Consider the following 15417-nt stretch of genomic DNA (forward strand, 5'->3'; position numbering starts at 1 on the left):
ACATCATGAATTAATCCACCTATTCAATGATCTATTCAGATGCCACAGAATAAAACTATGTTTTTAAAGAAGATTTAGAAATGGCTAATGATGAATCTGACCTCACATGGAAAGTGAGATTGTTCCAGAGATTAGGACCTATCACAGAAAAGGCATGGCCACCCTTAGATCTATAGTGGCAATGAGGAACCTTCAATAGAAGTTGATCAGAAGACCTGAGTGCTCTGGTGGGGGAGTAAGGGAGGAGAAGGTCACTGATACATTGGGGCGCTAATATACAATCAGGACTTCGGTTTTGCTTTCATTTAATTGTAAGACATTGTTTGACAGCCAATGTTTAAAGAACACCAAAAAGATATAAGTGAGAGGTCTTCTATGGCTTGTTTTAATCAAGAAAGGAACATGCGCTATAATATAAAAACATATGCAGTTAATTTAGCATTTTTATGTCTGTATTGTCTAAAAATATTAGATGTGTTTCATAATGAGACGTCCTGGGAATGTTACGTGTTGTTTTTTTCATACAAAATAAAGCCTCTCTGACTGAATACCTTCATATTTGTGTTTATCAAACTTTTTGAAAATGTTCAATGGTGTCTTCATTCGGAACTAGACACAGTTTGATGAAACTTTAGCATGTCCATTTGGATTGACTACATTGACATTCTTTTGAGCAGATGCACAAACAATGCGATGGATGGATGGATGGATGGATGGATGGATGGATGGAAAGATGGATGGATGGATGGATGAATGGGTGGATGGATGGATGGATGGATAGATGAATGGGTGGATGGATGAATGGGTGGATGGATGGATGGATGGATAGATGAATGGGTGGATGGATGGATGGATGGATGGATGGATAGATGAATGGGTGGATAGATGAATGGGTGGATGGATGAATGGGTGGATGGATGGATGGATGGATGGATAGATGAATGGGTGGATGGATGGATGGATGGATAGATGAATGGGTGGATGGATAGATGAATGGATGGATGGATGGATGGATGATAGGAAACTGCATTATTTATCCTCTTGAGACCATGTTTTTCTATAAAGCTGAATAAATAATTCTCATTCAAAGTATAGGTCAGCATCATCCAACCATTGCCAACCATGTTGAAATAAAATGTAACATTATAAGTTCCATTGTTTCATGTCTGCCAAAAAGTTGAGTGGTTCAAACATCATCTGCAGCTGAAACTGAACTTTTGATCAGATTTTAGGAGTGAATGCACTTAACTACAGTGAAATCTATTGGATGCTCCCTTGCATCCTACTTAGTCAATGACTTAACCTCCAGTGTGCTGTTTGTCAGCACTGGACTCTTGCACCTTATTTTCATCCTAATTCCATATAAATACTCTGAAAGCATAATTTTTCAGCTTTTGGATAAATACATTGATTCTCAATGTGAAAATGCACACTTCACTTGAATGTATTAGTTGAAATGAGTCCACTCCCTCAAATTATAGTAATAAACATCAGCCTCGTCTAAAAGTTTAAGGAGGAGGTGTTGCTTCAATTTTCAGTGATGTTTTTGGTGTTACTCAAAGGTTAGGATATAAGTGTAATTCTTTTGGACTGATAATGCATAATGTGACTGTAATGATGCAGAAGTGGAAGACTATAAAAGGAGCAGGCAAAAAAAGCATTGAGAATACAGGCAACAGTCAAAACCAGTAAGCAAACAATTCAATGCAGATAACCCAAAACTGTAGGCAAAAGGCTAAAACTGGAGAACAAGGCAAGGGTCTGACACAGAATAATTCAAGAACAAAGAAAGTGCTCAGAATTGCAATATAATAGAAAGACAATACTTTGTGATAATGCAACAAACAAAGAGTCCTTAAATAGAGTCCCTAATGAGCAGAGAATGAGACACAGCTGTACAGGAAACAGAACTTAATACTCAGATGATGCAGACCTCTTGTGGTGGGGGGTGGAAGTAACAAGATCCTGAGTAGATATCAGTGACATCATCAGATATAAACAAAACATCTTTATCGTTCCTTCTGTTCCTTCCTTCTGTCAGATCTAGTAATTGTTGTGGATAGGGCTTTAACCGTTGGTGACTTCAACATCTACATATATATTGAAAATTATCCATTGGTATTAGCATTTATCAATAAACTCATCTCTGTTGGGGTTAGACAAAATGTGACAGGTGCAGTCCTAGTATGCTAGTTTTAATTTTGTCACATGGAATTGATGTCAATAATATATAAATTCTGCAGCAGATCGATGATATCTCAGATCATTACCTCGTCTCTTGTATGCTGCACTTAGCAAAGCTCACTCAATCTATGCGACTGTGGCAAGGCGGGTTAGAACCCACCCTATTATTATGTGTGATTATTAAATGACTGATGGGTGTGACAGCCAATGGGCTGCTGTCCCTGACCTATTTAAGGCGGAGTTCGGGCCACCTGGGTATGTGTCATCGTCAGATTCGCTTTTGCGTGTGTACGTACAGCTCTGTGGGAGGTATGTACTAGCTGTTTGGCTAATGTTGCTGCTAACACACACACACACACACACACACACACACACACACACACACACACACACATACACTATTAAAGTGGTGGTGTATTTGTTGTAGCCAGGTTCTGACCAGGATTGGTGCGACTTTGCTTTTGGGGTGCAGGCTGTCTTTTCTCCGGTATGTTTATTTCAACGGACTAATGTTTGTTTTGGTGTGACTCCCGGTAACCTATGCTTTTATCGTATTACAGTTCATGTGTATGTTTCGATGGAACACCGGTACATTGGCGTTTTGCTTATGAACATGGGCTGTGAGTAACCGAATAATCTGTGGCTCTAACGCTCTATTACCGGGTATGTATCTTTAACCATTTGAGCATGATCAGGTTGAGTATTGTTTCGTTCATTTATTTTGTTTATTTTTAGTGCGTTAATCTGCTTGGGAGCGGTTCGTCGCTGTGGACTGCGGGGCGAATGCTTCCTAGATAACCTTTTTAGACTGCACTGTCTGTTCTGCTGTTCTTCTATACTACAGTGTGATTATTTGTTTTGTAAACGGCTTTACGCTAATACTGGTGGTCTTGGTGAAGGGTGGCTAGTCTCAGGGCCGTCACTAAGCGTGAGACTTTCCAATGTTGCACCTTAGCCCCACCTTTTGCGATATCGCTACCAACTGTTTGTTTGTTAATTTGTTTTCTTTGGTCTGTGCTTTTCCTAGTTGAATTTTCTAATTACTTTTTGTTTTGTGATTTAATTTGTTTGAAGCATAATTAATTGTCATTTCTATTTTGTATTTTTTGACTTATGATGTTTGTGGGTTATTTTTATTTCTTTTCTTTATAGCAGTTGGCTGCTTCATTGTTTGTTCAGGCCTTACTGGCAATTTAGTGTAAACCTTTCTGGGTTACACCCGTCTGTATAACTGGTGGCCAGTAATTCGCCAGTTGTTGACCTTCTTCAGCATTGGAATCTGCTTTCCTATAACTGAGTGTCTGTTAATTGTGGAATAAATTGTTTTGTTTTTTGTTTGTTTCAGGAACTGGAGGCCCCCGGTGTAGGGAAGCTAGCTGTCCTTGTCCTTTTTGTGGTGTTTCCTTCACAGAGTGTTTTGCCGTTGGCACTTTCTTTTCTCTGTGTGTGTGTGTGTGTGTGTGTGTGTGTGTGTGTGTGTGTGTGTGTGTGTGTGTGTGTGTGTGTGTGTGTGTGTGTGTGTGTGTGTGTGTGTGTGTGTGTGTGTGTGTGTGTGTGTGTGTGTGTGTGTGTGTGTGTGTGTGTGTGTGTGTGTGTGTGTGTGTGTGTGTGTGTGTGTGTGTGTGTGTGTGTGTGTGTGTGTGTGTGTTCTTAGGATACTCACTGTGCAGCTAGCCACCCTACTGGTAAGCCTCAGCCTGAAAGTTTTTCCATTTTTGGTCTGGCGCCCACTGAAGCAGTGAGAACTCTTACCTGTTTTTTTTATACATTTAAAATTGTATTGTTGTGAAAATAAAAATAGTTTTGTATTCATATCCACATCTCTTGTCCTCTGTGGTAGCGAACTGTGTGTCTTATGAAATTTCCCCGTTCATAGAAACGGGGTGGCGTAGTCTGCTCTTTATCTTGCTCCATTTTGTACATTTAGAGTAATTTTTGTCCAACCACTGCCCCGCCACACAATGTTATCGTTCAGGTAGAACTATTCTTTCAGCTACTAAAGACAGATTCACTAGTAATCTTCCAGATTTCTAAATGCTCAGTATGACAAAGTTCAGAAGAACAGAAAATATGAATGCAGTATTCTCTGTCACCCCCCTTCGATTAAAGAGAAAATAACACACAATATGGTACAATGATCACACTCATGTTCTCAAGAAATCAGCTTGAAAAATAGAGCATAAGTGGAAGAGTACAAAATTATTTTGTGGTGCATGCAAGGATAGTGTTAATAACTACAAACAGACCGTTAAAAACTGCCAGAAAATAACCACAACAATCCTATTTGTTTATTTAGTACATTGGCTTAATTGGTTAGGAATAAAACTTTGATTGAACCAAATATTCCATCGCAGCATAGTAGTAGTGACTTTCTGAATTGTTTTACTGATAAAATTGAAATCTTCAGAAACAAAATTGGAATTAAGCAACTGTAAAGAGATCAATGGAAAGGAGGAGGTGAGAACCGGCTTTACAATACAAATAATAGTTTAATTTTAAACTCCAACAAATGACAAACACACACATGTCCGTAAACGATCTCTCTCTCCCACACGATCCTCTGCAGTCGACCTTTATCCCTCTCGGAGGCTTAATTAGCCAAATACGGGACCGGGTGTGCCCTGCCACAGCATCCATCTGCCACAGCACCTCAGAAGACTAAAATTATTCCCCACGAGCAACTTCAATCCTTCACTGTTATAGGTCAAGAAGAGCTAACAAAAATGAAAACATCAAAAGCAACAACATGAATGTTAGACCCAATACCGACTAAATCATTAGGACATGTCCTAAGAAACTTTAAACTGGCAGTTATCAGACTGCTTATCAAGAAACCAGAGCTTGATCCAGGAGAATTGGCTAATTATTTACTCAACACTTGGTTTAATTTAAACCACTAATAGTTCTAAACATAAATAACTAATATTGCCATTATATTCATTCAGTTTCTGTTTTAGCTTAATTTACTGTACTGCCAGGGATTAAGTGGGGGAGTAAAACCATGCTTAGCTATATGTTCGCGGGGCGGCTGATGCAGCCTTATGGCTCGCCACTCACATCGCTCTTCTTCTTAATCTGTTGGAGGATTGGTCTAAGGATAGGCACTAGATGGACGGTAGGCAGAGATTGAAAGCTTGTTTTATTTACAGAGAACAGGACTTGGATATTGTGTAGGTCTGCTCATGGGTGTGCTGAATCCTGGTTGTATGGTATGTCTAGACGTAAAAATAGTAATGAAAGGAGGAATGCCTTGATGGGAAAGCAAGAACAAGAGGCAATTGAAAGGATCTGGTGTCCAGCTGCGGGGGTGACAGGGAGAAGTCTCTGACTGCTGCCCCACCACCAGGAGATGTTCTGGGATTAATGGGGTGAAACATCCGTCATGGGTGGCTTCCGGCTGATGACATCATATCTGGATGACTGAAGGCACTAGCGGAGGTGTGGCAGGCAGTAATGCTCAGCAGGTTTAGACATCTACCTGTTCTTTTAATTAAAATTCTTCGAGACCATTGCATACTGGGAATAGGGCAGTTGGAGTCCAGGAAAAACTGGAAGACTGTCAGGAAAGACTGACAGCAGGAAAATCTGCACAGATGTGGGCAGTCTAGTTACCCACAGGTCCTCATAAAGGACCAATTACGAGCACAATACAAGAAAAACAGCCTGGTAGTCTTCCAAGAGGTGGAATGGAAGATGGACCAACTAGGACGAACTCTATGGACATGACTGGAACATCCATGGATTATGAACAAAGGATCCTTAGGAAATGCAGTTGCAAGTGGATGAGAGTAACAAGTAACAAGTGGCTGTGGATTCATCAAGGAAGGATGAAATGTGGCAGGAACAGCCAGACAGAAACTTGCACTAAAACAGCAGGTCAGAAAAGAAGGATACAGAGCCTGGTTGAGCGCCACAGTGCTACTTAATCTACTGTTGTGGAAGGGTACCAAGAAGACCAGTACTGCCCATGTGGTGAGCCGCAGGAGGATACAACTGTCAACCCACAGACAAGACAAGGAAGGCAAGACAATGAAAAGGAGCAAGGGAGAAGGAAACTAATTAATTGGCCAAGATCTAATGATAATGAAGCATGGAGAAGACTGAACCAGGACCTGTGCTCCAATTTAGAGAATGCACTTAGCAAAAGGGGTGGGGCCAAGCTTAACATGTTTAGTGACATTGTGTACAAAGGATGTGTAGTTAAATTGGGGAAAGCATCAGTGAGGAAGAGTGTTACCAGGGTGATGGGTAAAATATTTCAGCTGGTGAAAGAGTGGAGACAGCTTTGCAATGCATGGAGAAGAGCAGATGAGCACGAGAGGGGAGCTTGAAAGAAAAAAGAATGCTTTCCATGTATATAATGAAGACCTGTCTAACATGTCTAACCACAGCAGGTAAAAAAGTATTTTAGTGTTCTTATTTTACTTTACACTTTGGACCCACTTTATATTAGGTGGCCTTAACTATTATCCACTTAACCATTTGATACAAGGTACTTATTATGTACATAGAGCGTCACACAACTACATGGTTGTGTGACGCTCTTGTTCAACCCACTCGAACCTAGGTCTCCAGCGTGGGAGGCGGGTGCTCTAACAAGGAGGCTAAAGGCTGTAGCCTCTAGCATCAGTCGCTAGTGCACCTCTTGAGGTCAGGAGAGTGAGGTTTACACACTGCACAGCTATCTACCAGCTGGCTCCCGTTACACTTGTATTGTAATTACATTTAATGTACTTGTATTTAATTACACTTACTCCTAAACCCACCCGCACCTCAACCTCAGTAGCAGTAAATTCATTCTTCCCTGTTGGCTTGTGTACAGTTCACTTCAATGCAAACTTTGGACATGAACCTTTCTCAAGAGTCCAAAATGATCGAACGCTTGTGTCATTATTCATGCCTTTGCATGCTATTTAATATATTAATTAATTTTTTGGAAAATTGGCTGATCTTTGCCAAAAGGTATTTTGTCTGGAATTCTTGTGTCAAAAAGCTGTCAGTCTTTCCTGGAATTATAAATGAGGAACTGTATTATAACAACAGTCATATATATACAGAATATTTTTATATTACACTGTCAAGATATTATATTATTTCGTTTTTTCCAGTAAAGTGTAACAGCAGAAGTGATGGGATTTACTCTACATTAAAGCAAGTGAAATCTATGTTCTGAAAGACATCAATCAAAGTTGCAATGTACTGTACCTCTTTATTTACATGCAAATGAGTCAATCATTGACACGCTACCACACAACTCATCTCTAATAATGATCAAGTTATTTTGTGGTTTTTCTTGGACTAAGAATACAACTCATTATTAGATGTCACGTCATGTGATAGACCTAATATATACCAGATGAAAGGGATGATTATGTGACTTTAACCCAAAGCAACGCAGGAGAATCAATCTCTATCGCACTAAAGGTGGATTGGGTGAGTTTGAATTCTTCTTCTTATTGCCAAAGGTGTATAAAATCAAGCACCTGGCCATGATCAACTGTAAGTGGTATTATTGCAAAGTGGAAGCGTTTAGGATCCACAGCAACTCATCCACGAAAGTTACAGAGTTACAGGGTTACAGGGTCGCCGATTGCTGAGGCGCATTGGGGAAAGTCGCCAACGCTCTGATGACTCAATAACTGCAGAGTTCCAGACCTCCTCTGGCATTAACATCAGCACAAGAACTGTGCGCGGGGAGCGTCATGGCATGGGTTTAAATGGACGAGCAGCTGTATGCAGGCATTACATCACCAAGCACAATGCCAAGCGTCGGATGGAGTGGTGTAAAGCACGCTGGAACTGGACTCTGGAGCGTTGGAAACATGTTCTGTCGAGTGACGAATCACGCTTCTCTATCAGGCAGTCTGACGGATGCTTCCGGGTTTGGCGAATGCCCGGAGAACGTCTCCTGCCTGACGGCATTGTGCCAACTGTCAAGTTTGGTGGAGGAGGGATAATGCTATGGGGTGGTTTTTCTGGGGATGGCGAAGGCCTCTTTAATTCCACTGAAGGGAAAGGTTAATGCCTCCGCTTACCAAGACATGTTGGAAAATTATATGCTTCCAACTTTATGGAAACAGTTTGGGGAAGGCCCTTTTCTGTTCCGGCATGACGGTGCCCCAGTGCACAAAGCAAGGTCCATAAAGGCATGGTTGGATGAGTTTGGCGTGGAAGAACTTGAGTGGCCCGCACAAAGCCCTGACCTCAACCCTATCCAACACTTTGGGATGAACTTGAACGGAGATTGTGAGCCAGGCCCTCTCATCCAACATCAGTGTCTGACCTCACAAATGCTCTACTGGAAGAATGGGCAAATATTTATATAAATTGTTATTCAATATTAATCTTTGTCACCTCTGAAGCATTGAAATCTCATTGAGGCCAAACTTGCAAAACATTAGTTCAAATCTGCATGACTGGAAATTAGATTTTGAGTAAATAACACGTACAGTGTATTTTTATTGTATACAATCTTATTTTGTGTATACTGTATAGTGTATCTTATTATGTGTGCATTGTTAATTGTGTTGTGTAAATCAGATGTTTATATTATTTGTCATGACTGTTATGTTGCTTGGAACTGCGCCCAAGACTTTCACCCCCTGTTGCACTTGTGTATATGGTTGAGTGATAATAAAGGGATTTGATGTGAAGTATGTGGACACCCTATTTTAATCAACAGGTTTGACTACTCATTAATTCTAGTGAAAACAAATCGTAATATTACACCATACAATAACATTCTGAAGATTAAGTGCTTTTACATTTGTGCCAACACTTAAGGGAGGGACATTTTTCATTTCGTTAACAGTGAGCATGTGCCATACACATCCTTACACATGCTTAAGCCTTCAACGTGTGTGGTCATGTAAATGCGCTAAACGTCTTTCCTTTATCGGAAGGTCAAAAATGGCTTCAGAATAAATCGATCAACACACATGTAGCCGATTTCGGGTTGCATGTAAACACCTTTACTGGCTTATACAATGTACGTAAGTGATGTGCACATGCCTCTAAGTTTGATGTCAAAAGTAGAGAGTAATGTGATTATATTTGAGGTTTTGCTTCTTTGTCAGATTTATAAATAAGATGATTTTTTGAACGTCTAGTGAAAGATCAACCACAAGAGTGGAATGTCAATAGAATTGAAATTAAATATTCAATAAGCACAAATGGGTGTGGTTTTCAGGCGTTTCCATTCTTTTGGCCATATAGTGTATCTGAACTTAGTGGAAGGGTGTTTCTTCAACTTCAAGTCAGTCATTTTATTTAAAACATTTTAAAAATGTCATTTCCATCAGCATCATTTCCAGCACAGAATTGTATTAAACACAATGCATAATTTGAGATGTGCTGGACATTCATTTTCATGACTTGAATCACATAATTCTCTTGTGATGCAATTACAGACACTGTTGGACATTATTAGCACACAAATGAAAGAAACTAGTGAGAGTGTGAACAAAGCAAAGCAAACAATGCGCTTAAGCTTAGCAATTGCTCTGATTTGGAAAAAGCAGCTCTTAACTACAGTATTTATCTGCTTGTCTAGTTTAAGATCCGGATCAAGGTCAACCCCCAAGTTTCTAACTTGACTCTGAACATGGGCTAACCAGGGACCCATATTTGGAGCAATGTTCAATGCTCCATCGGCTGGCCCAAATTATCTAGGCAAGCTCCAACTTTACATTTACATTTATGCATTTGGCCGACACTTTTATCCAAAGTGACTTACAGTGCACTTATTACAGGGACAATCCCCCCGGAACAACCTGGAGTTAAGTGTCTTACTCAAGGACACAATGGTGGTGACTGTGGGGATCAAACCAGCAACCTTCTGATAACCAGTTATGTGCTTTAGCCCACTACACCACCATCACTCCACTTTAACCCCAGTTACATCTTTTACAGCTCAAACAACAACAAACCATCACAAAAAACTGCAATGCAACCTACAACCTCTTCTACAACCAAAATAGTGCCATTAACAAAAACAGTTCAATCTAAAACTACTACCCAACCTACAACAGCCACAATAAAGCCAACAAATACAACTAAACCTAAAACAACTACAGCCAAAACAACCACCACACTTAAAACTACAACAGCAACACTGCTTTCAATACGCCCTTTGCCGATTGTAGCCATAGAGGTCATCATAATAATGCAATTTGATCAAGAGCTGGAAAACCTGCAAAGTGATACGTTTAAGATCTTAGCAGAACAGATTGCGACTAGGGTACGTTTCAAAATTGCAAAAAGGAGGATATGATTGCATTTTAAAATGTGTTTAATTGTGTGATACATAGGAAATGAAGCATGATCTTCTGATATCTCCTACACATAAATAGTTAATATACACTTGTTTCACAGTGTGACCAAGTCTATAAAAACAAGCATGGAAGTCGTTTCATCAGGACCAGTGTGGTTGCTTTTAGGTGGGTCAATGGTCTACTTTATTACTAGAATATTGCATTATTAAATGTTCTCTCCATCATGCTTTTCAGTGCCATTTTGTATGACATTTCTAACATATACTTGACTCCCAGTGACACAAAGTACATTTTCTTTGATGCATGAAAGACATTTGAGAACGGGAATCCTTTAAGTCTAGCGCAGTGGTTCTCAAAATGGGGGTCGCGAGTTGGTTTGAAAAATGTATGTATTTTCTGATTACAATAAATATTTTTCAATACTGAAAAATTAAGATTACAACTAAATATTTTCTGATTTCTAAAGACAGAAGTGATTAGAAGGTTTAAATTTTTTTTAAATAATATTTCATGACTCTAAGATATGACGTCACTGTGCGGCGACTGATCGCTAGTTATCAATACAGCACGCAACTGCACGTGGAAACTGATACATTTGTAATTCGCAACATTAAAAATGTTGAGGAAATTGTGGACAGTCTGCCTGAATCATCTGAACCGTGTACATCTACTAAACACAAGAGCAAGACCCCTTCTGACCAATGTAGGGAACGTCGGAAATATCAAGAGGAATTCATAAAGTATGGATTCACTTGCTCTACTGTCAACGACGTGGACCATCCTCAGTGTGTAATCTGTTCAGAAGTGCTTGCCCATGAAAGTATGAAGCCAGGAAAAATGCAGAGACATTTGGAGACAAGACACCCTGCTTGTGTTGAAAAACCTATAGACTTTTTTCGCAGAAAAGAGAAGGAATTACAGATTCAAAAACGCACACTCGCACAACAAACCCAAATTACTGCTAATGCTCTGAAGGCATCTTATGAGGTGGCATACCTGATAGCACAGTCCAAAAAGCCACACTCGATCGGGGAAACCTTGATAAAGCCTGCAGCTGTGGCTATGTGTCGGACCATGCATGGCGAGAAAATTGCAAGTGAGCTTATGACTGTCCCATTGTCGAATGACACGACAGCTCGCCGTATTCATGATATTTCAAAATACATTAAGAGTCAATTGATTAATAGGTTAAATGGAAAGAAATATGCGTTACAGCTCGACGATGTGTCTAATTCTGCTCAGTTGCTGGCATTCATCAGATACACATTTGATGGAAAACTGCACGAGGAAATGCTCTTCTGCTCAGTGCTGGAGGGGACTTGTACCGGCAGTGACATTTTCAACAAGCTGGACACCAGACTAAAAGAGATGCGACTTTCATGGGATAACTGTGTTGGCGTATGTACTGATGGTGCAGGTGCAATGGTAGGTAAAAACAAGGGACTCAAGGCAAAGGTTTTAGAAGTGGCTCCTCATGTTAAGTTTACGCACTGCATCATTCACCGTGAGTCTCTTGCTAGCAAAGCACTTGACAGTGAGCTTAACAGTGTTCTCAAAAGTGCAATCAAAATTGTAAATCACATAAAATCACGTCCAGTAACCAGTAGACTGCTAGCCACCATTTGCAATGAGATGGGCTCGCAGCACAAAGCGCTGCTGTTTCATACCGAAGTCCGGTGGTTATCTCGCGGGAAGGCACTCGGCCGGCTTTACGAACTGCGTGAGGAAGTGCACTCGTTGTTGAAAGAATCTAAATCTGAATTCGCGCACCACCTGACAGATCCAGATTGGTTATCAAAACTTGCTTATTTGGCCTGTATATTCGAAAGGCTTAACATGCTTAATCTTTCATTACAAGGTCCAAACACAAACATCTTGATAATGAATGAGAAAATTGATGCATTTGTGAAAAAGCTGGAAAGATGGGCTGAGCGAGTTGAACAATGTAATGTGGAGATGTTTCCTGAGCTGGATGAACATCTGGAGGAGAATGGACTGAGTCTCGGCAGCCTGAAAACACACATCACTGGTCATCTCCACTGCCTTTTGGAACAATTCCAGAAGTATTTTCCAAAAGAGACGCAACCAGAACTGTATGACTGGATACGGCAACCATTCACTGAAACTAGGACTAATCTCCCCACAAAACTGGAAGATGCTTTGCTGGAGCTGTCCAGTGATCGAAAATTAAAAACTTTATTTTCCAGTTCCACACTGCCTGAATTTTGGATCGCAGTAGCAGAAGAATACAGAGAGTTATCCGGTGTGGCAGTGGATGTACTGCTTCCGTTTGGATCTACGTATTTGTGCGAGCAGACTTTTTCCGCTGTTACATACATGAAAAATAAATACAGATCACGTCTTGATGTTGAGGATGATCTGCGAGTAGCCGTGTCCAACATCAGGCCACAGATTAAGCTTTTGTGCACCGAAAAACAAGTGCACCCATCCCACTGAAAGGTAAGCCTAAATTTATATACAGTAAATATAGTTGAAGTTATGGAAGCTTGTTTCCGCCACATAAGAAAACATTTGCGATTTTTTTTTTTTTATCTAAAAATTGTGAGTTTACATCTCGCTGTTCTGACTTGTTTTCTCATAGGCCTAATTGTGAAATATAAACTTGCAGTGCCAGTTATAAAGTCAGAATTGCATGATACCTTTTTTATTTTTTATTCTGTGGTGGAAACAAGCTTAAATAGGAAGTGGATGTGGATTTAAAACCACTTTTTTTTGTTTGTTTATTGTTTGTGTATGCTGTGGTAGGTAGTGGGTCGCGAGTTCTCGTCGATGTTAGTTTAGGGGTCGCTGGCTAAACAGTTTGAGAACCACTGGTCTAGCGTACAGTCAGTTACCAAGAGATAAAATAGGTTTCACATTGGTTGTGTACCATATATCTTGAAGCAGTTAACCATGTTAACCATGTGGTATGTTTTTCCTTTCAGACGTGTAATCAGAAGACGGATGCAAGAAAATGTGCCGGCAGAGCTTGAGTTAGTTTAACAACCCAGAGCTTGTGGATGGTCTAAAAGAGGCTGCTTCAAATCCAGCTTTTAACCTCAGCGTTGACGTTAACTCTATAAGTGTCACTAGTATGTTGAAAATGAAAGCTGTTTTAAAGTGAGACCTGACACGTCTATTTTATCAGTTTTTTTTTTGTACGGAAAACATACATTCTGTTTCCGGTCACTGTGACTTTATTCTCAAAATATTCAGAAATCATAGATTTCGCCATCGTAAGTTAATAGCATACAACTGTATATTAAATCAACATATACACGTTAGCACTAGACACACAGTCTTCTTTGTTTTCATTGTAATGCAGCATTTCCAACAGGAGATGCCACCAGCAGGATCAGTGAGTTTCCATATCACTTCTGTCACATGGTTCGACTGTTGCCTTCCGTGCCCGCTCACATGAAGGAATCTCAAATACATGAAGCCTCTACAGTAATATTTTCCCAAATCTTTCTTAAAACTGAACATTGGATTGCACTTCAGCTCTGAATACACCTGCATGTTTCCTCAGATTCTATTTTGAAACCCAGCATAGTGTGCTGATGACATAGATGATAGGGGCAGTGGTGGCTCAGTGGTTGAGGCTCAGGGTTACTGACCAGAAGGTTGGGGGTTCAAGCCCCAGCACCACCAAGATGCCACTGTTGGGCCCTTGAGTAAGACACTTAACTCCAGGTTGCTCTGGGGGGATTGTCCCTGTAATAAGTGCTCTGTAAGTCACTTTGGATAAAAGCGTCTGCCAAATGCATAAAATGTAAATTTTCCTGTTGATTCATTGAATTTTAAATCTGATCATGGGATTGCATGTATTTATAATAAGGACCTACTGTAGTTTAGCCCAGTAAAGTAAGTTTATAAACTCTCTGCTTAGCTAAATGATGTAGAAATGCTTGTTCTTTAATCATATGGTGGGTCAAATCTTGCATGAACTATTTAATCTGGTAAAGAGACCGCGCCTCCCCAACTCCTGTACGCATACCGTAATTGTAGGTCTTTCAAATGCAATACAGTAGGTCACAACTGATCTGAACAAAGATGTCTTGAAATGGAAAAAGTTAAAGATTTGTTTGACTACGAGATAAGCTTTTATGAGCTCAAAGATACCCTTTTTTCATTATCATACAACACAAAAGAATGAGAAATATGAAGAGGACATGACATCAGAAAAGTCATAAAACTAGGATTGTAATGTTACACACGTATTAAAAACCTGTACAACAAAAGTCCTGTACGGCAGCTGATGCTCAAGATAGTTCATTTCATAATATCTAGCAGACGTCTTTCATGTAGAGTAAAGGTTAAAAGGGACCATAGCGACTGTGTTGTCTAGACACCTATTGAAAATGTTCCTTTTCTTTTAGCCTTCTTAATTAACGGGAGTCTATGACAGCCCTATATAACTGTTTGGTAAAGGTACATGCAGTCTTCTGCTCATGCCAAATTCAGTGAACCCCACCACGCTATATTGGATTTAAACTAAATCTGTTTTTCGCTTCATCTTCTACAAAGTTCATCCATTCTCCATAACATTGGGCCTCTTCGGGCCAATCCTCATACAGGTTGGATGGGACACCGTGGAATGGGTTTGTTTTTAAAACCAGTCCTCAGTTTTGCCCAAATTAAGCCAACAGTGAAAGAGGTAAACATATCATATGATGTTAAAAACTGTTGCCTGTATCACATGAATGAATTTGACTCCTAAGTTGCCAAACAGAAAGTGAGGCTGGATCTTGGCAACAAAGTCAAAAAAAGTCAAAAAGTCAACTTTGTACTCTGAGATCAAGCCCTGATAGTACAATATGAGTGTCATTTACTAGACGAGTTAAAAATACTGCTCATGAGCTTTCAACTTGATATCTGAAAATCAAATAGAAAATCAAATCCTGATTATTTGTACATGTGTTTTATGTTACAGTGAATCTGCCGCTGTTTTACTGTCACA

At 40.0% G+C, this 15417-nt stretch overlaps 1 protein-coding gene across 1 annotated transcript; it reads left to right on the top strand.

The window, feature by feature from the left end:
• The first annotated feature begins 10967 nt into the window (after positions 1-10967).
• LOC127645747 (SCAN domain-containing protein 3-like) lies at positions 10968-12914 on the top strand. The gene has a single exon (XM_052129410.1). It carries the CDS (start codon positions 10968-10970, stop codon positions 12912-12914), a length of 1947 nt encoding a protein of 648 aa, XP_051985370.1.
• Positions 12915-15417: the final 2503 nt, after the last annotated feature.

The sequence above is a fragment of the Xyrauchen texanus genome, chromosome 1, assembly GCF_025860055.1.
Source record: "Xyrauchen texanus isolate HMW12.3.18 chromosome 1, RBS_HiC_50CHRs, whole genome shotgun sequence".
Lineage (NCBI taxonomy): Eukaryota > Metazoa > Chordata > Actinopteri > Cypriniformes > Catostomidae > Xyrauchen > Xyrauchen texanus.